The 25,956-nt window shown below is 37.8% G+C and overlaps 4 protein-coding genes across 7 annotated transcripts in view; 1 reads left to right on the top strand and 3 right to left on the bottom strand.

Moving 5' to 3' along the window:
* Positions 1–1,222: 1,222 nt before the first annotated feature.
* On the top strand, positions 1,223–13,754 carry LOC106137526 (zinc finger and BTB domain-containing protein 11). 2 transcript variants are annotated; one of them, XM_013338371.2, is made up of 7 exons: positions 1,223–1,577; positions 1,842–1,995; positions 2,615–2,656; positions 3,721–3,852; positions 4,796–4,948; positions 11,606–12,417; positions 12,726–13,754. In XM_013338371.2, the coding sequence occupies exons 1-6, from the start codon at positions 1,431–1,433 to the stop codon at positions 12,376–12,378; spliced, it is 1,401 nt and encodes a 466-aa protein (XP_013193825.2). In that variant the 5' UTR covers positions 1,223–1,430; the 3' UTR covers positions 12,379–12,417; positions 12,726–13,754. The 2 variants fall into 2 exon arrangements, with proteins under 2 accessions (XP_013193825.2, XP_060809275.1); XM_060953292.1 differs by lacking the exons at positions 11,606–12,417; positions 12,726–13,754 and adding an exon at positions 7,800–9,941.
* Positions 13,755–14,871: 1,117 nt separating this feature from the next.
* The window catches only part of LOC106130076 (zinc finger protein draculin), a 37,650-nt gene continuing 26,565 nt past the window's right edge, over positions 14,872–25,956 (bottom strand). Inside the window, exon 5 of one of the 2 annotated variants that reach the window (XM_060953111.1) lies at positions 14,872–16,125. In XM_060953111.1, the coding sequence (XP_060809094.1) occupies positions 15,185–16,125 (941 nt within the window). In that variant the 3' untranslated portion in view covers positions 14,872–15,184. Of the gene's footprint in view, positions 16,126–23,818; positions 25,035–25,956 lie in introns of those variants that run through there. The other variant, XM_060953106.1, reaches the window with a different exon arrangement.
* On the bottom strand, positions 17,045–18,189 carry LOC106137494 (transcriptional repressor CTCFL). Its single transcript, XM_060953114.1, has 2 exons — positions 18,034–18,189; positions 17,045–17,925 (listed from the first exon to the last, which is right to left on the bottom strand). Exon 2 carries the CDS (start codon positions 17,660–17,662, stop codon positions 17,096–17,098), a length of 567 nt encoding a protein of 188 aa, XP_060809097.1. The 5' UTR covers positions 17,663–17,925; positions 18,034–18,189; the 3' UTR covers positions 17,045–17,095.
* LOC106137537 (zinc finger protein 600) lies at positions 20,764–23,217 on the bottom strand. Of its 2 annotated transcripts, none has more exons than XM_060953113.1 (3): positions 23,131–23,217; positions 21,111–22,393; positions 20,764–20,861 (listed from the first exon to the last, which is right to left on the bottom strand). In XM_060953113.1, the coding sequence occupies exon 2, from the start codon at positions 22,389–22,391 to the stop codon at positions 21,249–21,251; it is 1,143 nt and encodes a 380-aa protein (XP_060809096.1). In that variant the 5' UTR covers positions 22,392–22,393; positions 23,131–23,217; the 3' UTR covers positions 20,764–20,861; positions 21,111–21,248. The 2 variants fall into 2 exon arrangements, with proteins under 2 accessions (XP_060809096.1, XP_060809095.1); XM_060953112.1 differs by having other exon boundaries at positions 22,975–23,210.

The following is a 25,956-nucleotide window of genomic DNA, read 5'->3' on the forward strand; positions in this document are numbered from 1 at the left end:
GGAGCGAAGACATAATGGAAAATGTGAAAAAACGGGGAAAATTATTCACCCTTGAGGGCTTTGATGATGCCCAAAATAACTAGGTATTCCACACGGACGGAGTCGCGGGCACCGCTAGTTAACTATAAAAGACAAAAAATTTCATCAAGGCTGTATAGCCGTGAAAACCTAACAGACAGACAGCATATAATATTAGGTACTAACGTTTGAAATTGGCGTATTCTTGCTCTGGCCACTTTGGTAAGAAGATACTTATAGTATGGATGTTTTGTGGCACGGACGAAGCGGCGTGACCGTGGGAGGCCGGCATCACGGGTGACTCATTTGGTATAACCCGATACAAGGAAAAGCTTGTGTAAATACATCAACTTTTGATTTTATTATTTTTACGTTAAGCAATTAATTCAAATCAATACAATAATCAATTCCATGTCAAGCCATACAGCTGAACGTGGCTTTTTGTCTATAAGAGACTGTTGCCTCTGTTTACCCCGTAAGGGATGAAAACGTGATTATACGTATGCATGTAACGTTAAGCTTTCGCCTATGGAATTGATTATGCGAACTGTTTTCATTTATTTTTGTACTATTCTTCTTTCATACATATCTATATTTTTGGTAACTTGAACCGTTTTCGCAGCGCACGCAACGGTAGCCCTCGAGGATAAATAATTTTCCCCGTTCTTTTTCACATTTTCAATTATTTCTTCGCTCCTAATAGTTGTAGCGTGATGTTATATAGCCTAAAAACTTCCTCGATAAAAAATTCAACACAAAAATAATTTGAGAGATTAGCGCGTTCAAACAAACAAACTCTTCAGCTTTATAATATTTGTATAGAAGTATAGATAAGAACTTATTTTCCGCGTAAAGTAGTAAAGACGACTAAGGGACAGGCTTATAAACTTGGAATTCCTCTTGCAGGCTTTAGGCTAGTGTAGGGTCGTAGTCGTGTAGTCGTAGGGACCTACATGCATCTAAATACTTTTAAGCCGAATGGTTCCCGGCACCAATAAAAAAGAATAGGACCACTCCGTCGCATTCCCACGGATGTTGTAACAGGCGACTAAGGGATAGGCTTATAAGCTTGGGATCAACCTGTCACTAAATGAACCTATTTATCAGCCCTTATAAGGCCTTTGAATATAAAGATTAAACCCTATAGCCTATGCCTGTGCCCAAATGTCAAAGACAAACTAAATGTCAAATAACTAAATCTAAAATGGCCTCGCGGACCGGACGGCTGTCTTCTCTCCGCCTGTTGTTTTCTGTTTTTGTTTAATTGTTTTCAATGCTTCTGACATTTAGAAGTTATGGGTATATGTAACAATTTAAGACATTATGTCCTCTACGTTAAACACACATTAAGATTATTATACTAGCTATGTTATAAGTGATTACAGTGACACAGTGCTATTAAATTGAACTATATGATGGCCGAAATTTGGAAGATTGAAAAAGACTTGTGCCGTTGTTGCCATTCCGAGGGGATATATCAGAAATTATCTGATGTATTTGATGTGGGAGAGAGACAAGGAATCTTTTCAGATATAATTTGGCGAACTTTGGGTATTAGAGTAAGTAGACTAATTTTAGAGACAATGTTTTCATCCATCCGCCAAAGTAGAGAAACTTATTTTGAGCATTTGTATTTATGCCTCATTCCATAATCTTATTCATGTTAAATAATTGCATAAGTGTTATTCTGAATAAGATATGTCTTTCACCATACTCCACATCATATCTGCTAAATTTCATGAAGTTATATATTATATTCACCTATATTAGTAGCTATGGAGCATGAAATTATTAGAGTGATTGAAAACAAATCTTTCCCCTAGATAACTTCTGTTGAAGAGCCTCTACATTCCAGCACATACTCAATATGCGACGCCTGCATTGTGCACTTAAAAGATGCCACAGTCTTCAAGCTTCAGATCAGGGAGTGTGAGCGTATCTTCCAAGACATGTATGCAGAAGGAGCCATTATTAAAGGTAATAAACATACAGTCACATGAAATGAGAGCCATGATTCAGCTCGACCGCCACCAAAGGGAAGATCTTCTGCCAGGCTAAGTGTGATGCCTGGGGAACCGCGCGACAGACGATGTTGTATCATAGGTTTTATATATCCTCCAATCCATGAAATCTTTGCTCGCGCGATTTAGACTCCACTGTTATTGGACGATAGCGTTGCGCGTTGGCTGTTGTGATTTGTGGTATAGAGATGTCGCCACACACACATAAACTGCCCTCTATTTACTCTTGTCTGTATGTATGCGTTAATCTTGGCAAGTTGTGGACAGTTTTTTTATGTGGAAGGTTTATACGTGTAATTAATAACTGTGCGAAGCCAGGGTGGATCGCTAATTACATTATAAAACCCAGCTATATAGAAATAACTACAGTGGAATGTAGGCTTTCAGTCTTTTCGAGAATGTTTTATCTGTCTACCTCATTAAGTGAATGAAGACATGAGTGTGTGTGTGGTACAAACACACATCAAATCATCTCTCTTTTTCAGAGGGTTAGACAGAGACTACATCATTCTACTTGCCATGATCATACCTACTACTTGTCCTACATTTACACACTAACAATTTTTTTGTTTTAGCGGAAGCACACACGGAAATAAAACAGGAACCGGATACAGATGGTAAGAGCTATGTAACAATTTCATTATTAGCTTTTTAGCTAGCCATGTACGTACGTACATGTGTAAATCTATACTAATATTATAAAGCTGAAAAGTTTGTTTGTTTGAACACGCTAATCTCAGGAACTTCTGGTTCGAATTGAAAAATTCTGTGTTGAATAAACCATTTATCGAGGAAGGCTTTAGGCTATATAACATCACGCTGCAACTATTAGGAGCTAAGAAATAAAGGAAAATGTGAAAAAAACGGGGTAAATTATTCATCCTTGAGGACTTCAATGATGCTTAAAATAACTATTCCACGCAGATGAAGTCGCGGGCACAGCTAATAAATATATATGTGTAAAAACAAAAATATCAGCTGGATGTCGTAAAAGGCGACCAAGGGAAATGCTAATAGACTTGCGATTCTTCGTGTACGATATGGGCTCAATTCCATCATAAGTCGAATAGACAACACAAACATTTTATCTATGTATCTAATAGCTGAACGCGTGGCCTTTCAGTCTCTTCAAGACTGTTGGCTCTGTCTACTCAGCAAGGGATATCGACAAGGTTTACGTGATGGTGATTTGATAACGGGCATGCGCGCGCGCCTCACTGAAAAGAATACGTCGCTCGCTCTCGCATTTGCGACAAAAAACAAGCAAACCGATCGCATTGATATTATAAAGATTTTGGTACTGTATGTACAATTGTACATACATACATACATATGGTCACGTCTATATCCCTTGCGGGGTGGACAGAGCTATATGTGTACAACTGTACGTGTTACCTTTTATTCAAATAAAAGCTTTTAATTCAAATAAAGAAAAAAAGAAGAGGACCCCTTCTTCTCTTTCCCGTGGATGTCGTAAAAGGCGACTAAGGGATAAGCTTATATACTTGGGATTCTTCTTTTAGGCGATGGTATCGCAAACTTTCACTATTTGAATCTCAATTCTATCATTAAGCCAAACAGCTGAACGTGGCCAGTCAGTATTTTTAAGACTGTTGGCTCCGTCTACCCCGCAAGGGATATAGACGTGACCATAATATGTATGTATGTATGTATGTTCCAGAACAATCGATGGACACCGGCCATGTCGCTGATGTCTTCAACAATGATGACGATGAAGCAGCTGGCAATGATGATGTCCACGATGATGCCCCTGGTGGTGATGAAACTGAATGCGAATTGAAAATAGATATTGGTACGTATAGGATGACATAATATATAATCACGTCTATATCCCTTGCGGGGTAGGCAGAGGTTGGCTCTGACAAGGATCTATATAGTATCCTATACTTTGCCGTGTGGTTCCCGGCACCAACAGAAAAAAAAGGGCCTTTGACTTCATCTCTTTACCATGAATGCTGTAAAAGGCGACTAAGTGATTATAAATTCAATTATATCATCAAGCCAAAAAGCTGGACGTGGCTTATCAGGCTTTTCAAGACTGTTGGCTTTGTCCACCCCGCAAGGGATATAGACGTGACTATATGTATGTATGTATTATATTTGTGTTGGCGCGTAATCGGCCGAGTCGGCATCTGCCTGAGCTACTTAGATCTCGTTGTACAAAGTAAATTGGCGGCCTCTGTGGCGCAGCGGTAATACGCTTGTCTCTGACACCGGAGGTCCCGGGTTCGAATCCCGGCCAGGTCATGATGAGAAACGAACTTTCTCTGATTGATCTTAAATCTTGATTGGTCTTGGATGTTTATCTATATAAGTATTTATTATAAAATATAGTATCGTTGAGTTAGTATCTCGTAACACAAATTTCGAACTTACTTCGAGGCTAACTCAATCTGTGTAATTTGTCCCGTATATGATGTATTTATTTATTTAAATTGTCATTTGGTGATGGTGTTAAATTGTCATAGCCGTGTGGTTCCCGGCATCAATACAAAAAGAATAGGACCACTCCATCTCTTTCCCATGGATGTCGTAAAAGGCGACTAAAGGATAGGCTTAGAAACTTGAGATTCTTTTCTAGGCGATGGGCTGGCGACCTGCCATTATTTGAATCTCAATTCTATCATTAAGCCAAATACCTGAACATGGCCATTCAGTCTTTTCAAGACTCTTGGCTCTGTCTACCCCGCAAGGGATATAGACGTGACCATATGTATGTAAATTGTCATTTACAGAATTGTGTAATGAGCAACCGGAGGCGGAAACCAAGAGGAGGAGCGCCCGCTCCAGGAGAGCGGCGTTGAAAGATACAAAAACACAGCCGAAGATCAAATCTAAGCCAAAAGCTAAGAAAAAGAATGTGGCACTTGAGAACGGGAGTAAGAAAGGTAGGTGTCTTATTTAATTTTTTAATCTGTGGTGGTTCGATTATTGTGGAGTCTTCTGGGACTGGTTGCAGGCAATGTGAATACTATGGAGGTCCCGCGGGAGTATCGGGGAATCCTCTATGATTACGTTTTCAAATAATTCCGTATTCCCCCTTTCACTAATTCAAATTTCCCGCCAATTAGCAAATGCTACGCCATGTGCACGGAAACATACATACACATAATCACATCCCTTGCGGGGTAGACAGAGCCAAAAGTTTTGAAAATACTGAAATGCCACATTCAGCAGTTCGGCTTAATGATAGAATTGAGATTCAAATAGTGATAGGTTGCTAGCCCATCGCCCAAAAAAAGGATTCCCAAGTATTTAAGCCTATCCCTTAGACGCCAATTAATATATTATGACGCGAGTATGTACCTACAGCGAACAACGCCGCGCATAACAAGCATATTATAGATACAGGGTGTCTTGTAAATCGAGTTGTATATTGAAAGGAATGTAAATTTAAAAAAAAAGGGGGGTGGGGGGTGTATGCTGTTTGTGACAGCGCCTTCAATTCGGGGAAATATCGGAAGGTTTTTGATAAAATATGTACGAAAATTATTACCTTTATTGTAAACTGTGCCGTTTTCATCCCAGAAAGCTTCATAATGCATCACCATGTACACTCGCCTGCAGAGAAACATGGCCTCTGTTTATTAAAACTTTATTGCACAGATTAAGTACTTAGGTAGACTTAAATCGAAAGACCAGACGGAAAAATTGTAAAATATAATTTTAGATGATGATATGAAGTGTAATATTACTCTGAACACCAATACAAAATAATACGAGGTCAAGATTCTCTGCAGTCGCATTTACAATAAGGACGTATTCGGCTTATCCACAATTCGCGACTTAGTCGCCTTTTACAGACGAGACTAACTCAGAAACTTTTACTAAGTGTTTGAAGAAAAGGTCAAGTCATGAGGCCTGACCGGGAATCGAACCCGGGACCGGTGTTTCAGAGGAAAGATAAAACCACCGCGCCAACACATATATGAATTCGAATTCTGTATTAAGTACCAATTCGACGGCCTCTGTGGCGCAGCGGTAGTACGCTTGTCTGTGACACCGGAGGTCCCGGGTTCGAATCCCGGCCAGGGCATGATGAGAAAGAACTTTTTCTGATTGGCCAGGGTCCTGGGTGTTTATCTATACAAGTATTTATTGTTGTTGAGTTAGTATCTCGTAACACAAGTCTCGAACTTACTTCGATGCTAACTCAATCTGAATAATTTGTATTTATTTATTTTATAAGTTACAAAGGCCGGCGCCGAAGTAAATTTTTTTATGGCGCGAAAATATTTGAGCCAATCAGAGCGCACCATTTGAACCCCCGAACTGAACTGTTCGCTATTGGACAACTATTATGAGCGAGATAGGGGATTACTTATTGTTTTTCGATTTTCAATTTAATACAAGTGTTATTAAGGTCGTTATTTGATTGAGTTTAAATATTGCCTAAGAAATACTTAAACGTGGTAATATTACTCGTATAATGGCAAGTTATCAACGAAATTGTATAATTTTTAGAACTTCTGTCACTTTACATACATTTTTATAATTTTTATATTAAGTACGACAAAGTTATTAGAACAGAATAGATTTATTATCAAAATTGGATGCAAGGAACCACTTATTAGACTTAGACTATTGATATTAGAAGAAGCGGAACAAACTACACTGCAGTATTTTCACCGGACGTCAATTTACAAATACAGATCTTTTAAATCTACATCGTGGATGAATGCACATTGTTTACATTGAAAAATGTGAATGAATATAAAACGAATGATTACAATACGAATATTTCGTCAAATAGATATATGTAGATAAAATAAGAAAATCGCCTACAAGAAGAATCCCAAGTTTATTAGACATTCCCTTAGACGCCTTGTACGACAATTAGACATTCCCTTAGACGCCTTGTACGACATCTATTGGAAGCTATGGAGTGGACCTATTATTAAAGTGCTGGGGAACCACACGGCAGCCTTAGTCCCAGATATTGGGCAACATAGAAGCAACAGAAAGTATAAATCAAACTTCGATAAACTATCTATGCGCAGGGCTTTTCGTAGAGTCCGACCAAAGATAGTTTTTCGTCTGAAACCGAATGAGAGGCCGTGGTTTCTGTCACTCACGTGGACAAGTGAGGAATCTGGCACTGTCAGGCAACTAGACGTGTAACCCATAAAACTATATAATAGTACGCTCAGTGAATAGTCAACTTCTTCTTAAATTTAAGAGCTAACTCTTGTCGGTGGAGTCAAGTGGATCTTCTTCCGTTAATCTCTTTCTCTGTACATTTCATTTATTTTGGTATGTTGTAACGTTTATTATTTGATCAAAATATTTTATTCTTGGTCTTCCTCTACCTATCTTTCCATTAATTTATCCTTATTCTATAATTTTTAAAAACTCGTCATATCGGAGTAAATGGCCTACAGCCGAGAAAAATGACATTTATATACGGACTTGAGCCATTGTGGAGTCAACTTTATCTGCCGTTGACTGTACATTTTTTTGATGTGGAAGCGGATGATGAAAACGAATGTATTTCTAATGGTAACAAACACGTAGATATACTTGCTTCATTGATTATTCATCTCAAATAGGTATAATTGATGATTATATTTTAACCAATTTTAATGGTCCATTTTTTAACTGCCAAACGTAATGGTCTCGCGATAATTTTAAAAATTCATTGATGATATCTACCTATAAACATAATTTACAATCAAATTAATATTACAAAGAGAAATTAAAACGAACGCATTCAAATATATTGCCTTTTTCTGTCTTCAGGCACCATGCCTGCGTTTCGCCTTACCGATGAGGATTACTGGCGCGACGGCGACGTCTACCATTGCGCCCGCTGCGACAAAACCTATACGAAATTCTTTTCACTCCGCTGCCACGTAAAAAACAAACACTACAAAATACCGCGTTTCACATGTCCCTATTGCGTTGCCAAATTCATGACGGCCGCGCCTCTGACTGTACACAAACTGCAAGAACACAATATCGACGACAGGTTCAAATGTAACGCGTGCAAAGGAACGTTCAACACGAAAGTGCAGCTGAGGAAACACATTAACAACTTTCATATGCTAGGCGAGAAACACAAGTGCGAGTTTTGCGACTACGAGTCATTCAGCTTCGAGGGTTTATACAAACACAAGGTTAAGCATAAAACTGTGAAAGACTACCACTGTAGGTTCTGTAGGAAGTCGTTTTTGAGGAAAACCAATTTGGATTTGCACGAGAGGATTCACACGGGCGACAGGAGGAAGATTTGTAAAGTGTGCAGTCAGGCGTTTGTGCAGAAGGCTAGTCTGAATTATCACATGACGAAGTACCACCCTGAAGTGAATTTCTGAGCAATTTTTTTTTTCTATAAACGAACAATCACGTCGAGAGAGTGTCCGAATTGAACAAATTATGTCTGTCCGTTCGAAAATGGATCTTAATACTGTAATATTAAGGCACACATTCGTTCACAATGAACTGAGTTTTGTATCTGAGGATTGTGTACTTTATTGAAAAAAAAAAATAAGATTCTTTTTTAATGTCTTTTAATTTGACGTACAAAAGTGCGGTCGTCTGAGAATCTAGTATGTATTTTGAAGGAATTCGTTTAAAATAATACGATGCAGCGACCCAAAATATTGTACCAATATTAAAATGTTACTTTTGTTTTATCGTGAACATATATGCTTTTAAGTTATATAAAGATATTTTATTGTAACAAAGACATTGCAATACATATGAATTATATATAAAGTAGGATATAAGTTAATTTTGTAATTTAAAAATACTTTTTTTTTTAAACATAGCAAGAGATATTAATATATCTTAAAAATTATATATTTTGATAGTTACGTTACAATAAGTTGATGTAAATGCCATTATGTAATGTTACAAAATGTTTGAGTTTTTTTTAATGAAATTAATTGATTTTTAAGTAGCAAAAAAACGAGCTAAGTGCGAGCCGGACTCGCGTACTTAGGGTTCCGCACCATCATCACATTTGTTACTTAAATTAATTTAATAGTTAATTAAAATCGACCAATAAATTGTTTAAAAATATATAGATACGCCATGCAATTACTTGGGTTTTTATAACAACGCCATCTAGCCTAAACCGGTAGAACTACAACGCTGTCAATACATACCACGTTGCATGTCCACTCCTAATAAGTTCAGAGAAATTAAATCTCGTTTCATATCACAAAAAAATATCAGACAGGCTGACTCCTTTATATACGGGTGTAACTTTAACGTTATATCAGTAACATGTGTTTATTTGTGCAGACTGACGTTACATTTTGTAAAATAAAGTTATTGTATTAGAATTTGTATCTTGTTTTTTAAATTAGTGGGCTTGCAAAAAGCATGCCTTTGTTTTATCGACCCTACAGCTTATTCCTACTGGCTTCAGTTCCTGCACTCTCACTTCTCTGGAGATCCTTGATTGGGTGAGTCCAGTATTTTCACGAAGCAAACCCTTATCTGAACTCCACAACCTTTGCAGGGGAAAATCTAAACCTTACCCTGGTTTGACATCCAGTTGCCTGAATGTGCAGGTTTCCACACGATATTTTCCCTCTAGTTTGACATTCAGTTGCCTGAATGTGCAGGTTTCCACATGATGTTTTCCCTCACCGTGAGCATCGGTTAGCACTCAAACTAATGTACTTAACTGAGAAGGGTCATTTGAACCTGTGTCTCCATTCGCACTTTTCACGCGTTTCACTCGTCATGTCACCGATGCTTTAGCCGCGTTCAACAGTTCCTACTAATTTGTTGTGCGTATATTTTAGGTTCAGAATGTATATTTCCAAATGTGCTGTAAAGGACGTAAAATTATCTTGATTATGAAATAACTTTATACTCGTATCAAAGGGTATTAAGCCCTTAATATGTTTTTCTAGTAAACATTCTCAAAATGCACCTTTTCATTTACATATTTTTTTTTGTTATAGAAATTCTTTATAGTTACATTATTATAGAAGTGAGATATATTGTTTCTCGGAGTTTTTTTTGTAGACCCACTATATTTCTGTAGTACACTGTATACATGTATATTCTCGGGATGGTTTAGATACACACCTGCACATTCAGGCAAGTGATGATTCACCCAATCCAAAATCCATGGTCAAAGGCATACCCCGAGCTCCTGTCTACCTAGAGTGATGAGGGTGCAACCGGGACTAAAGCCAGGAAGAAGAAGTCATTGAAATATTCAGCAGCAATCGATTTAATATAGTCCATAATGCATTCGATATTGAGCTTCAGACGTGAGAAAATGAGGTATGCAACCAGCAGCAACATTCCTGATCTTACAGTTATGAAGCATATAGCATATAGCATGAAGGCTTGCACACTAGATGTACGTGCTGTTATTCCCTTAAGCGCTTACAACATCCGTGGGAAAGAGATGGAGTGGTCCTATTCTTAAAGAGCCGGGAACCATACGCCATATTTCTATATTCAAAGACACAACCAGCTGGTTGACCGAGCGGTGCTCGGTGGACGTCAGAAAACCAAAATAAAATGTCCAGATTATACAGCCGTAGTCGGGCCGAACGTTCTGGCGCAGCACAGAGCTGAAGTACACGTATTAAATTATAGCTGTGGAGCATGTGATTACGAAAGTACGATAAGAACCATAATGGCGATACACCAAAGAAAAGTGCATTGGTATTATTGGCAAATGTATTAGTCTAAACCGTAAATCGCGTTACCTTATAAAAGTAAAACCTTATTTATATTGGACTACATCTGTCAATTATCAGATTCTCCTAACAACGTAAGCGGCAATGCTGAATCTATTGGAAAGTTTAGAAATATGAGTACCCAACTGCTGTTTTGCATCTAATATTTTTCCTAAAAATTTTGTATTTTCACCAAACCCTAATTTTTGACCTTCTAGTACTATGTCAGTATTGACCTGTCTAACATTTGGAAGGGTAAATTTTATGCATTGAGTCTTATTAGCATTTGAAATTAGATTGTTGGTTGGCCATTTTCGCTATAGCCATCCAATTTTTAATATCAAAGTTTATCAGCAAACAACACTATGTCAACCTGTTTTTCACACCATAGAAGCCATCAGCAGGTCATTGACACCAAGAAAAGGACTGGTCCTAAGATTGAGCCTTGAGTAACACCTATTCTAATGTTTGATTCGCATTACTTGACATTATTTTAATGACTACAGTTTGTAGCACATCAGTCAAATAGAAAGCCATTAGTTCCATTGATTTGTGTTTAAGCCCATAATGACGAAGTTTTCACAAAAGTGTCTAATGATCTACGCAATCAAACGCTTTAGAGCGATCGCAAAAGAATACTGAATCCTGTGAACTCTCCCACGCGTCGTAAATTCTCTAATTTACAACGAGTGGGTGAGTTACTGTTACAAGAGTAACGAGTGTTTTTTCTGTGACATAAAAGGGTGGTTGATTTTAAAACAATGTTGCATTTGTTATATCCTCAAACACCTTGCTCAAAACTGTCAAGGTCTATAATATAGTAATTTACCAACATAGCATAACATTTCTATAATTTAATATTATACTGAAGAAGATATTAAAATTGCGTTCCAGATAAGATCCCGCCGGAGGTCCCGTTAGAGTTCACTAAGCACAGAACAGACGGTAGGACCACGTTCAGCTGCGACCTCTGCGACCAGAGGAGGCCGACCAAAACCGCCATCCTCAACCACATCATCACTCATCACTTGGGCAAAGCAATATTAGGATGTCCACTTTGCACGGACTCGTTCAAAAGTCGAACACCGATGCAGAGGCACTTGCTCGCCAACCATGGAATGGAGGAGGTGAAAATCAATAACAAATACGAACTGAAACCGGCCGATAAACACGTGTGCGATTTTTGTAACAAAGAGTTTTTAGGGAAAATGAAATTGAAAGGTCACATCGAGGCGAAACATAAGACGAAGAAGTGCCCTGATTGTCCAGCCGTGCTCGGGCCGTACGTTTTGGCGCGTCACAGAGCTGAAGTGCACGGGTTTATGCATAGCTGTGGTGCGTGTGATTACAAGAGTGTGATAAAAAACAACGTGTTGCTGCACCAGAGGAAAGTGCATTTGAAAGAACGCAATGTATGTTGTACGGTTTGCGGGGCGAAGTTCTTCGGAGCGCCTCAATTGAAGAATCACATGATAAGTCACAATCCAGTCAAGAAGTTCGAGTGTACGGTGTGCAAGAAGATGTATCCGAGGAAAGACGCGTTGCGGGAGCACATGAAGATTCACCTCGGCGATAAAAGGAGGGTGTGCAAAATATGCGGCGAGAAGTTCGTGCAAACTGCCTCTTTGAGCTATCACATGGGAAAGCATCACCCGGGAGCTTGTTGAATCATATTCCGAGTTACAAGACTGCGAATGCGTGTGCAGGTGAGCGTTGTTTATTAACATAGGGTAAAAGGCATAATAAGTAGTCTTGTCCTACTATATTCCCGGTTACATCTTCACCACTCTAGAGCCCGGGGTGCGGCAATGACCATGGATCCTGGATTGGGTGTGTCAGGTTTTTATACGCAGCGACTCCCATCTGACCGTTACAACCTTAGCAACGGAACATAAACCCATATTAGATCAGAGTAGGTTTCCTCACGATGTTTAACGTAAAAGCATCGGTTAGTATTCAAACAAATGTAATGTATGTACCTCTATTACAAACCAAATCCTTGTTTCATTTGCAGATGAGCAGATCTTGGTCGCTGGAACTGGATGACAAAATAATAGGCATAATATGTCTAGTTTGTCGCGTGACATTGTTGCGGTAAACATCGAAGCGTATAGTTAGCTCGGTCTATTTCGACAAGTGTTAAGAGCATAAGTGCCCACTTTGTGACGTCACGATAAGTTGGTAGCAGGAGCGATAGTTCAGGTTCGACCGTCTCCAAGATTTTCTGTTGCCTTGGGAACCTTCTCCGTCGTCACTTGACAATGGTGATTCTGAGGTTGTAGGTATATATCCTCCAATCCATGGACAAGGAACAGCGTGATAAGGGAATGTTGTGATGTGAAAGAAGATGTAGTTACAGGAATAGAAAAGGGTATGTTAAGATGGTTTGGTCATGTGGAGAGGATGAATGAAAACAGGTTGACTAAGCAGATATACGAGGAGAGTGTGGAGGGAAAGGTCGGAGTGGGAAGACCTATCTTGATCAAATTAAGGACGTCCTGGTAAAGGGTTAGGTCAAAAGTACCCGAAACCACCGAGCTTGCATGAAGAGAGTTATGAATGTGGATGAAGCAAAGGAAGTGTGCAGAGATCGTGGCAAGTGGAAAGAGGTAGTCTCTGCCTGCCCCTCCGGGAAAGAGGCGTGATTTTATGAATGTATGTATCCATGGAAATTGTGCTTGTGCGATTTAGCATAAGCGCTGTGATTGGCTGGTGGTATGTGACGTTAGGAGATCTCGCCACAAGTCCACGTGAAAATGAAATGTAAATTGTTAATGCATCATTGTATGATATTTCAAACATAACTTTTGGTTGCCACATTTTTTGGTTCCACAACATTGGTTGGCGTCGAATAAATCGTCACCGTCAGTGTAGAAGAAGCGGTAATAAAATGCACTATAAAATAGAATTTTTTCAACCACATCAACTTCACAATAATCCGAACTTATAATTAGAAATGTGGATAAGGGAAAATATTTTCATATGTTGTTATGACGAATTGATTTCATTTAAAGTAATAAAAGTTGTTGGAATGTCAAAAATGGAATGTCCAATTTAAATAAAATCTTTGTGCATACAGAGTGTAACGTATTTTGATTTATACCTACTCCTATATTCTTTACAAAAAGCTTCCATGCTCTCTTGTATAAGTGTATCAAGGGAAAGTCTAATAAACTTGAGATTCTTTTAGGCGATCGATAACTTACACAACGACCTGGAATCTCAATCCTATCATTAGCCATATCTACAGTTGAACGTGGCCTTTCAGACTTTTCGAGACTGTTGACTCTATCTGCCCCGTAAGGGATATAGACGATATGTGTATATTTGTGTGTAATCAAGAAGTTTTGCGCCAAGCTCAAACCAGATGTTTTTGTCAATTAAGCCTTTTTCTTGATTTCGGTCAGGCACATCAAGAACACACTCCGGCAACCTATTATAAAGTCTTATACAATTTCCCATGAATAACTTAATAGACTTTGCTAAGCCTATGATACGCCATGATTGATTTCTATTTATTGTGCAAATTTCATATAAGTTAGGACAATTTTTCCTAACATCCATTAAGTACATAATATACCTTAAAAATAGTCACTTATTCCGCGGGGCCCGGTTCACTGCACTAGAATAGGATCACGCCATCTCTTTACCATGGATGTCGTTAACGGTGATTAAGGGTAAGGCTATATCTATTCATACATACATATCGTCACGTCTGTATCCCTTGCAGGGTAGACAGAGCCAACAGTCTTGAAAAGACTAAATGGCCACGTTCAGCTATTTGGCTTAATGAAAGAATTGAGATTCAAATAGTGACAGGTTGCTAGCCCATCGCCTAAAAGAAGAAACCCAAATTTTTAAGCCTATCCCTTAGTCGCCTTTTACGACATCCATGGGAAAGAGATGGAGTGGTCCTATTCTTTTTTGTATTGGTGCCGGGAACTACACGGCACTATATCTTTACTAATATTATAAAGCTGAAGAGTTTGTTTGTTTGAACGCGCTAATCTTAGGAACTAGTGGTTCGAATTGAAAAGAAAAAAAAAGGTGCTAGACGAAACAAGTTTATTATTAGGTACATGTTCAATATGTGTTAATTTATACCTACATTAGCGACCCGGCCGTCCCTCAGAAAAATTAAAATTTTAAACAGGATCAAAATGCGTCCACAAGTTTCCGTTATTTGCGCAGACAGAGTAAATAGCCGACTTTATAATAAGTAGTGGCATAATCATGTCTTCCTCCCTTCGAACCTCCCGTGAACGGAGCCAAGAATGTTTTAAAGACTGAAATACCCAGTACAGCTTTATGTATGGAAAAAATATTTTGTGTGAAAGAAGGGAGAATTATTACAAAACCGAGCACGGTACCAGGTACTTTATATAATTTTATTAGTAAGTACCTATAGGATGTTATCTTTCTTCGAAGGTCTCTCGTCTTGCTACTGTAGGTACTATTCTTAGTGCAAGTGTTCTAAGGTTTCCTCTTCTCCATCAAGTGGAACCCCTTGGTATGCATCGACAACGACCTTTGGTTCGTAAAAGTGCGCGGACAAGCTTGGCATTTCAACACTTGAGCCGCCATACCGTGGATTTCAACTTCGTGACAATTCTTCTTAGTGTAATCTGTGAACCTCTCCGGACAAAAGCTACATTTACTCCTCTTATTAAGTAAAACATGGACCGCTCTTTCGTGAGCCTTCATTTTAACCCGAGTGTTAAAGATTTTGGAACACCGAGGACATGAGAATTCTCCTACGGCGTGCCTGTAACTGTGGACTTGTAGCATTCTGTGATTTACAAAGCCAGCGTTGCATTGTTCGCAAACAAAATTGTTATAATGCACATTCATGTGTTCTAATAATACTTTGAAACTATTAGCTGTTTTCTGGCATACGGCACAAGATAATGAATCAGTTTCAAATTTGAAAGGGACTATATAGTTTGTTATACCAATATGGACTTGTTTGTTATGGGTTTTGAACAAATGTTCAATTAAATCGTCTATGCTATGAGCATTTTGATCACATAGTGTACATTTTAGGTCAGTAACGTCCATTTTGACGATAAAAGTAGGTAGTGTTTGGTCTTTCAAGAATTGTAATTTAGTTTTGATATCGTGGTCATGAAGTGTGTGCAGTTTTAACTTGTTAGGTTCTAGAAATTTCTCATTGCAGAAACAGCAAGCGTAGTGTGCGCCTATACGGTATTTAATAGGCGTCGCGTTAGAATTTTTCAGCATCTCCCTTATATTCTCTAAGTGTTTTAACAATATACTCTTTCGCTTGATAAGCCAAGTTTTGGTGGGTTCAGTCGAATCCTTTTCGGATTTGGGTATTTGGATGACATTTTTGTCATCGATGGAACTGTTACCTGATGTCAGCTTAATTCTGATAATGGACTTTCGCGGTTTGCCTGAAACATAAAACAAATAGATAGAGAATAAATATCTGTTAAAACTATGTCCATTAAAGAGATTATCAACGCAGGTTTTGTTGCACTAAAGCTGTAAATTGTGCCCCATGTGCTTGTTCGGATGCAAGTGCTTATGTAAGCTATAACTGTAAAGTTTATAATTTATTTAGCATCGATCTTTAATAAAGATAAGACATAAAAAATAATAGAGACTGCTCCATTTAATACATTCAAGAGCAAGCTCAAGAAGTCTTAGTAAATAAAACATACGCCGTTACTCTTATCTGCCCACTCTTTCTGTTTCCGCAGTTAACCAAGGGACAAGAACGTATGCTTTATCACCCGTGAATACCACGTCTAAAACGCTATCACTTTATTTATCGTAGTTCTTGATACATCTTCTACTCCGTAAGGAGAAAAGACGAAAACTGTAATTGAGATTCTCAGTGACAGGTTGCAAGCTCGCCTAAAAGAAGATTCCTAGTTTATAAACATGTATACTAATATTATAAAGCTGAAGAGTATGTTTGTTTGTTTGAACGCGCTAATCTCACGAACTTACTGGTCCGAAGTAAAAATATATTTTTGTGTTGAATAGACCATTTATCGAGGAAGGCTTCAGGCTATATAACATCACGCTGCAACTATTAAGAGCAAAGAAATAATGGAAAATGTTAAAAAAAAACGGGGAAAATTATTCATTCTTGAGGGCTTCAATAATGCCCAAAATAACTATTCCACGCGGACGAAGTCGCGGGCACAGCTAGTAGAATAATATGTTTCTTTCCCTCATACGGCTTTTACAATCATTGTGTAAAGAGAAGCAGCTGACACCCGTTTAATCCGCTTCCATTGGAACCTTGTACTATTCAGATAAAAAGTACCTAGTCGTACTGCTTAGTAAAATAAAAAGCTACAATTAAAACTACAAGTTTTTATTTACTCATTCATGGCACATTTACGAACAAAACTATACTTGATGTACATTTTTCTTGTGTTCCACCATCTTGTGTTTCACGATGAAGGCCGTCTCGCAAAATTGACATACATAGTTCCTGAAGTGCGTCGCCACATGAGCTTCTAGGAGGTCAAATTCTTTGCACACCAACTCACAAACCCCACATTTTATCTCGCCGTCTTCAAATTTAAACGGAACGATTTGTGTTTTAATATTAGGATGTATGGTTTCTTGATGAACATCTTTCAAATGATCGATCAAGTCTTGCACGTTATTCATTTTGGTTAGACACATCTTGCACTTAAGCGATGTTATGTCTAAAAATGTTATAAATTTCGATAGAAGCTTAATTTTGAAGCAGGATGGCTTTCCGTCTTTGTGTTTCTCTATTGAATGTGATTTCAAGTCTCTCGGGTTGAGAAATTCTCTTCGGCAATAACTGCATCCATATTTATCACCGTTCTTATATCGTACAGGCGTTACGTTAGATGTTTTTATTAATGTTTTGACATTATCTTTATGGAAATCTAATTCGGCAAGTCGCGGTTTTCTATCGAACCTCTCTTCTGTTACTTCCATAACTGCTCTTTTAGGTTTCTTCTTTTTTGTTTTCTTTGGATTCTTATCGACTAATGGAATAGCTTCTTTATCATCATCGTGGAAAGATATATTGTCGAACTGAGGGCTGCCTTTGCCGCTCTGATCTGGATCAATGAAATCTGGCTCGATTATTCTCCGTTTCTTTTTAACTTTGGGCTTTTGGGCACTTTCTTGGCCCCAAGGAGCAATGCTGATGATGCTAGAGAAGTTCACTTTTATATCGAGACTGATCTTCTCTTGTTCTGAAAAGAAAATATTATGGATTAATTGTAAATAGAGAAAACTATTTTATTATAGAAGCAGGTAGCAGACTTCAAATCAAGAAGGGATTTTCGGAAATTGAAACATACCGGTGATTGGGCGGGCTCGAATTTATCGGCTGAGATATCACTTTTCGTATACGGTACGAGGCTGATTTCATAGCCGGAGCGCGCGGTCTTAGTAGGTGTGTTTGACTCATAATGGCTTGCTTTGTAAGCAGGACAAGAGTGTAGTCTTATTTTGTAATAATACTGATTTGATCAGGCTTCCATATCTATCCATTTACGCAGACAGATAATAACTATACATATACTAAACCCCTATCGCTATGATTTTGGTTTATCTGTCGTTGATTTTATTTTGTATTTTTTTCTCTTCTATTTATTTCAAAGCTGTTCTTACATTGAAGGTCAATATCGTGACTCCACGAACAAGTGTTTTATACATTTATGCTTATATACCTACTTAGTTACGCATACTCTCAAGAAGATTGGTTTAGGAGATAACGTGTGAAGGGACAAAAAACTAATAAACTTACTTTCCCATTTATAATATTAATTGGTATTGGGATGCATTGTTCTATATATCCTGTGGTACTTCATCATCACTTTGTTCTGACCCGTTTTTATTCGAGACGAGCCTGACGTCTACTGGGTAATTCAATTGATATATGGCGACAAGTCTACGTCACACGTTACAACAATAAAAAAAATAAAATCACGCGACGCTATCAGTCAGAAAACAGCGAAAAACCTAAATCGCGCAAGCACGGATTGGAGTATATTTACAACCTCCGACACAACATCGTTTATCGCTCGGTTCCCCAGGTATAACACCTAGTCTGGCGGAAGATCTTCCCTTTGGTGGCGGTCGAGCTGAATCATCGCTCCCGCTACATTGGTATTTTTTTATTGTTGTGTCGTGTGGCGTAGACATGTCGCCACAAATGAAAAACAAATTACAGGTTGCCAGCCTATCGCCTAAATATAGTCCAACTTTATAAGCCTTTTCCTAAATTGACTTTACAATCTGCGGACGAAGAGTTAACTTAGATACATACATACATATTATCACGTCTATATTCCTTTCGGGGTAGACAGAGGCAGCAGTCTTGAAGATACTGAAAGGCCGAGTTCAGCTGTATGGCTCAATGATGCAATCAAGATTCAAATAATGACACGTTGCTAGGCCATTTCAATTATATTTGGAATTAATAGCCTATTACGACATCAATGGGAACGATATGGAGTGCTCCTATTCTAAAGTGCTGGAACCACACGGCACGCAACAGAGTTAACTTGGCGTTCTATATTCTTATATTTATAGCGAAACTATTGTCACAATTAAAGTAAGCCTAAAACAGGTTTTTCAAGCTAAAGAAACAAGTATCCAAAAAAGTACTTCAAACATGTGTTTATTAATATTGCACTTAAAGTTTTTACTGGGATGGGAACATACGCCTTACAAAAAGAAAGAAGTTACAATTCAGCTTTATATGCTTTAGTGGAAAGCGTTAATTTGATATGTCTGCCTTCGTTTTTCAGTTCTGTAATGGAGTAATAAAGTGTTATCTTCCTCCAGGCTTTAGTCCGGGTCACATCACAACGTTTGCAAGGGAACCTCACCTAATTGGATCACGGTCAAAGCTGCATTAGATGAAAGTGCTTCTATTTCCTTAGTGGTCTTCTAACGACTTCCATTGAAATGAAATAGAGTGGTCCTTTTAAAGTGTCTTAAACCACAAAGCATATAAAGTTTATCAGTAGTTTATCACATTTTTCAACAGCTCGTTCGTATTTCTTAGTAAACTGGTCGCCGTTTTACGTAGAATGCTTCGCTCTGACGTGACTCTTTAAAGTACAGTGCTGAACAAACGCCTGACCGCAGACGTTACAGGAAAAGCGCCTGTCATCGGCGTGAGACCTCAGGTGCTGCCTTAAAGACTTCTTAGACGCATACCATCGGCTACAAGCGTGACATTGAAACGTTTTTGCGCCCGTATGTGCCACCATGTGGTCTTTTAATCTGTGCTTCAAGAAAAACTGCATATCGCACACCGTACACACGTGTTTTCGCTCCATCAAATGGTCCTTCTTGACGTGGCGAGTCAACGCTCTTTTCGTCACGAAAGTCCTATCGCATGCTTGGCAATTCAACGTTACTGGTGGCAGACCATGCTTCTTAACCATATGGTCGATCTTCGTCCAATAATCAGCAAATTTCTCATCACAGAATTTGCATTTGTTCTTCTTCTTCAAACCTAAATGTATTCTTTGCTCGTGGTCTTTTCGCTTCTGGTCGCAGCTAAAGACCTTATCACAATGTCCACATTTATATGAGCCTGCAGTGTGCCTCCGCTTGTGTCCCACTAACAGACGTTTTGTTACAAACCCCGCGTTGCACACATCACAAATGAAATTTCTAAAATGTACATGCATGTGTTCTTGCAATATTTTGAAATTACTGAACTCCGTTGCACAGACAGCACATTTAAGTACTTCCGAATCAAATTTAAAAGGGATCAACTGACTACAAATATCGGTGTACATGACTTTTTTGTGTTCTTTTTGAAGATGTGTTGTAATTTCGTTTAAATTATCACTTGGCTTATTACATAATTTACAGGTTAAATTTGTTACATCTAATTTTAGAAGGTACTGAAAGGATTTGGGTAATTTTAAGTCTTTCACGTCATTATGCTCTTCGGAGAAGTGGAGCTTTAAGTTTTCCGGCTCTGGAAACTTCTTCGGACAAAAATTGCACACATAACCATCACTATCTTTGTGCCTTATGAGTGAAGCATTTGTGCATAAAAGTATATTCTTTAAATTCTCCTGTTGTTTTCTAGATTCTTTCAATAATGGTACTTTCTCAGTTTGTCCGTTATCATCTTCTCTTATTTTTGAGCGTGTTTGACCTACAAAGAAAGAGATTCATCATTTAGTAATCTTTTAGTCAACTTATTATTTCTATTATTACCAGTGGTCTATTTTATCCTCATAAAGATTGTAAAATTAATGCTTATGACGGTATAAAGATTGTGCAAATGTGGAGAAAAATTATTTGTGATCTAGCTTTATATATCTATGTATTTATGTATCTATTAAGGATTCACCTCAATGCCGTAATAATAATTTCAGTTCAGATAAGTTTAAATGCAAGGTACCTAAGTAATATATCAACCACACCACAGTTGAGTGTAGCACGTAGTTTCTAAAGCATAACACCTAAAAAAAGGATAAATTCAAAACACCAAAATCCCTACAAACAAATGAAAGATATGTCGTGTTCTTCTAGACACAATTTATTGCTGGTTTTCTTCAGACACAGATTTTAAATCTTCTTTGTGCTTTGACGTCAAATGTATTCTTAATCGCGACTTCTGCATGAAAGACAGCTCGCATTTCATGCACTTGAACTGTCTATCCGCATGTACTCTCCTCATATGATCTTTTAAGGTCTTTAATCTCCCATAGAATTTCATACAGATTTCACACTGATGTTCCCTAGAACCCGTATGCTTCACGGCATGATCGTTGAGCTCCCTTTTGGAGAAAAACTCCATCTCGCATTCACTACATTTATGTTGCTTCTGCATCAAATGCACCCTCTTGGTATGAAGCAACCATCCTTGCCGTGTGTCAAATGCTTTATCACACGCTTGGCATTTGACACTAGGGCTCTTAACACCATGAACTTCAGCCAAATGCTCGTTTTTGTACCAGTTTTCTCTGAACCTCTGATTGCAGTAGCCGCATTTGTGCAAATTCATGTCACCATGTGCCGATCTAATGTGGAATTTCCGTTTTCTTACTGTCTCGAATACTAGCTGACAATGGTCGCATTTGAAGCTCCCTATCCTATGTATTTCAGTGTGACAATAAAGTATATGTCTGTTAACAAATCCAGCGTCACATACATCGCAAACAAAATTTCTATAATGTGTATTCATATGTTCTTGAAGAACTTTGAATTTATTGAAAACGTTTAGGCACATGAAACATCTTAACGTATCACCTTCGAATTTGAAAGGCAAAATATGATTTTTTACATCAGGAAACGTCTCATGATTATGACTAGCATTCAAATGTTCTATCATAGCTTCTACTGTGTCAATATTTTCATCACAAATTTTACATTTTAGCGCGGTAATATCTAGTTTTACAACATAACTTATCATGTCTCTTCCTTTCATGAAAGTGGACTTTTCACTGTCATCGTGTGATTCATTGGTATGCCTTTTCAAGTCTCCAGGGTCAGGAAACTGATCTTTGCAGAAGCAGCAAGCATAGCCGACACCGCCGCGGCATCGTATGGGGGTCGCGTTTGAGTACAGTATAACCTCTCTGGCATTCACGCGATGTTTCTGTAATTCGGCGCCCGGTTTTATTTTAACTTGTTTCTTCTTTTTAAGTTTCGCCTCAAGTCTTTCAGATTTTGTTTTCATACCTACAAAAAACAAATTTGCGTTAATATCATTAATCTTCAGATGGTTCGAGTGACTAAGTCTGCTTAAAAATTATCTTTCGCTCGGAGCTTCTCTTGGCATTTACGAAAATGCTTCTTCGGCAGACGTCTACGTTATTATAGCAATCTATCTATGATTATTTAAAGCAATCTGTATGCTAAAGATAACTTTCATGGTAGTCCGATAGCACATAGTGCTAAAAAAAATTCTGTTTGGTCAGCTGGTTGACTGGTAGAGAATGCCAAACGGCGTTCAGTCCGCCTTTTGTGCATTTTTTTATGCAATAAAGTTTTAAATAAATAAATAAATAAATAGTGGGTGCGTAATTTTATGTATGTATCCTACTAATATTATAAATGCGAAACATTTGATGTCAGGATGTCAGTATGGATGTTTGTTACTCTTTCACGCAAAAACTACTGAACCGATTACGATGAAATTTGGTATGTAGGTAGCTGAAGACCCAGAATAACATATAGGCTACTTTTTATCCCGGAGTTCCTGCGGGATTGATAGGGTTTCCATGCGGACGAAGTTGCGGGCAGCCTCGAGTACTACATACCTATAACACACCAACATGTGTTCGTGCTTGAAAACTAGCGGGGGAAACATTTTGCGTGCCAACTGGTTGTCTTCAACGCAGATTGAAAAAAGTTGATAAGCAGGCAAAGGTCGTATATGTATACGTCAGACAGGAGTTAATTCGTTAATTCCTTACACCCAAATCAGGATCGTGGTCACAGGCGAACTCTGGGTTTCCCTCCAAATAAGTGAGGACGCAACCAGAACTAACACTAGTTCCTTCCACCCAAAGGTTGACTGGAAGAGATTGCATTAGCGATAAGTCCGCCTTTGTACCATCTCTATCTGCTTTGTGCTGTTTTGTATGTTTTAATCTTCTGGTGCAATAATTAACTAGATAAACGTCGATTAGAGACAGATAAAGAGACGTGTTTTGTAATGTTATTGAAACAAATTTAATATAAGTAAGTATATTTTCCTAAATTAATCGGTACTAATAAAAATAATACAACGATGACCATTTATTAAGTAACAACAATCGTTTTCCGTTCTCTTCCGTAATAATAATTTGTTCTTTGAATATGGCTACAATAGATCTTTATTATCTAGGTACAGTTTGTATGCACACATATTGTACCTCTCAAGACGTCGGAGATATATACGAGTTTATTAAAATAAGCAGCGTATGAGAAATAAAGGCTCTGTCTAATTACGATCATTATGTCAATATATCATTATCATATAATAACAATAATAATAACGAGATTTATAAATTGTCAAATTATAAAATGAAATAAAAAATATAAATAAATAAAATTAAACAAAAATTTTAAATACTTTATTAGAATTAATTAAAATTTCTAAATAAGTAAACAAGTTCAGCATTTATATTATTGTTGTTCTGCATTTATATGTCTTCACATCATAAATACTTATAATGCCACTATCCGTCTATATCCCGATGCTTCGACCTCATGTGGCCGGCCCAGCTGCACTTCTGCACAAACGCCTGACCACAATATTCGCACTTAAACCTCCTATCATTCGCGTGTATTCTCATATGCTCGGTCAGCGTCTTTCTCCTACCGTAAGACTTCAAGCACACGTTGCATTGAAAGTTCCTTTCGCCGCTATGCTTAACTTTATGTTCTGTCAACTCGTGTTTCGAAAAGAACCTCATGTCGCAATCTGGACACTTGTGATGCCTTTCCATCAAGTGATCCCTTTTAGTGTGAATCCTCAATTCGTTCATACTGTTGAACACTTTATCGCAAGCCCGGCATTTCACTGTGACTTTCTTCACTCCGTGAACAGCCGTCATATGATCAGCTTTGCTCTTCGTACCGGTAAATTTTTCATTACAAAAAGCGCATTTGTGCAACAGATTCAAATATATGTGCACAGCTTTCTCGTGCAGTTTCTTTTTACGGTATGTGTTGAATGATTTTGGGCAGAAATCGCATTTGAACTCCCCAAGTTTGTGACAACTTCTGTGGGATAATAACTTACGTTTGTTAATGAAACCAGAGTCACAGTCTTCGCAGATATAATTTCTACAGTGTGCATTCATATGCTCTAAGAGAATCTTGAATTTATTGAAAACGTTTGAGCATATATAGCATTTGAGCACATCGCCATCAAACTTGATCGGCACACAGTGATTATTTATATCTGTATGTATTTTCATCTTATGAATTATTTGGAAATGATCTAAAAGCAGTTCTATAGTATCCAATTCTGATTCGCATAAAGTACATTTCAGATTTGTGATATCCATTTTAACATAAAATCTATTCAATTGTTCCTTTTCTGGTATCAGTTTAGATTTTTCATTATCATCGTGTGTGTCTAACGTATGTTTCTTCAGATCAGCTGGATTTAAATAATTTTTGCGACAGTAACAGCATGAATACCCGAGGCCAGTGTTGTTATATATGGGCGTAGCGTTCGAATGGAGCAGTATTTCTGTAATGTTTCTCCTATGTTTACTCATCAAATCGTTTTTAATCAATATAAGCTTGGCTTTATCTTCCTCTATTTTTAATCTTAGAAGAGGTTTCTTTCTTACTTTTTCTTGTTGCATGCCGGACCGTAGGCCACCTACAAAGAAAAGTTTACCTTAGAAACTTAACAAATAGGAATTTACCTCTTGCGTGTTCAACTTACATAGATACGAGAAATCATTAGTATCTAGTAAGATTAATTAATGTTATGTCATATTATTAATGTTATGTCATATCATTGTTAGTATGGAATTCTTACTAATATTTATCAAATAGGGTTCATTTTGTGTGCTTTCCGGCACTAACAAACAAAAGAATAGCACTACTCCATCTCTTTCCTATGGATGTCGTAAAAGGCGAAGGTATAGGTAGGTAGGTATAGGCTTATAAACTTAAGATTTTTCTTTAAGGCGATGGGCTAGCAACTTGTCACTATTTAAATCCCAACTCTATCATTAAGCCCAACAGCTAAACGTGGCCCATCAGTCTTTTCAAGACTGTTGGCTCTGTTTACCGCAAGGAATATAGACGTGATTATATGTGTGTAGGGTTAATTTAGGTACTAGATAATATTTTTTTAAGTAGTATAATATTAAGTTGACTTCAAGTGACCCCAAGCCCTGAAGCATAGCGGCGGAGTGCAACCAGGAATAGGAACGCGCAAAGATGAGAGATAACCTTATTTCTCTGTACTGAGAACCTATATTCTACAATCTAAATATCTTTAATCTACAAAGTAACAAAAAGATTTGCAAACACTCGCATGTATAATATTAGTACTCCTCTCCAAATAATTTTATAAATGCGAATGTTAGGATCGTTGTATACGTATGTTTGTTACTCTTTCACGCAAGCTCAAATTCCGTTCATAATTTGAGAGTTCAAAAATTTAGTACACAGGTAGAATATACCCAAATACCCATGGGCGCGAAGCCCCGGGGAGCTTCTTAGTACTTACACAAATTTAATAATGCATATTTCTCTGATTTCGATATTATGTTGAGCGTTAGGTACCTTCA

This window comes from Amyelois transitella, chromosome 31 (genome assembly GCF_032362555.1).
Source record: "Amyelois transitella isolate CPQ chromosome 31, ilAmyTran1.1, whole genome shotgun sequence".
Taxonomy (NCBI): Eukaryota; Metazoa; Arthropoda; class Insecta; order Lepidoptera; family Pyralidae; genus Amyelois; species Amyelois transitella.

Bases quoted from the DNA above. Each gene is read 5' to 3' on its own strand.
- LOC106137537 (XM_060953113.1), bottom strand. From the start codon at position 22,391: ATGAAAACAAAATCTGAAAGACTTGAGGCGAAACTTAAAAAGAAGAAA.
- LOC106137526 (XM_013338371.2), top strand. From the start codon at position 1,431: ATGATGGCCGAAATTTGGAAGATTGAAAAAGACTTGTGCCGTTGTTGC. The intron at 2,657-3,720 runs GTAAGAGCTATG...TGTATGTTCCAG, and splicing joins ACAGGAACCGGATACAGATG to AACAATCGATGGACACCGGC. The intron at 4,949-11,605 runs GTAGGTGTCTTA...ATTGCGTTCCAG, and splicing joins TGAGAACGGGAGTAAGAAAG to ATAAGATCCCGCCGGAGGTC.
- LOC106137494 (XM_060953114.1), bottom strand. From the start codon at position 17,662: ATGGAAGTAACAGAAGAGAGGTTCGATAGAAAACCGCGACTTGCCGAA.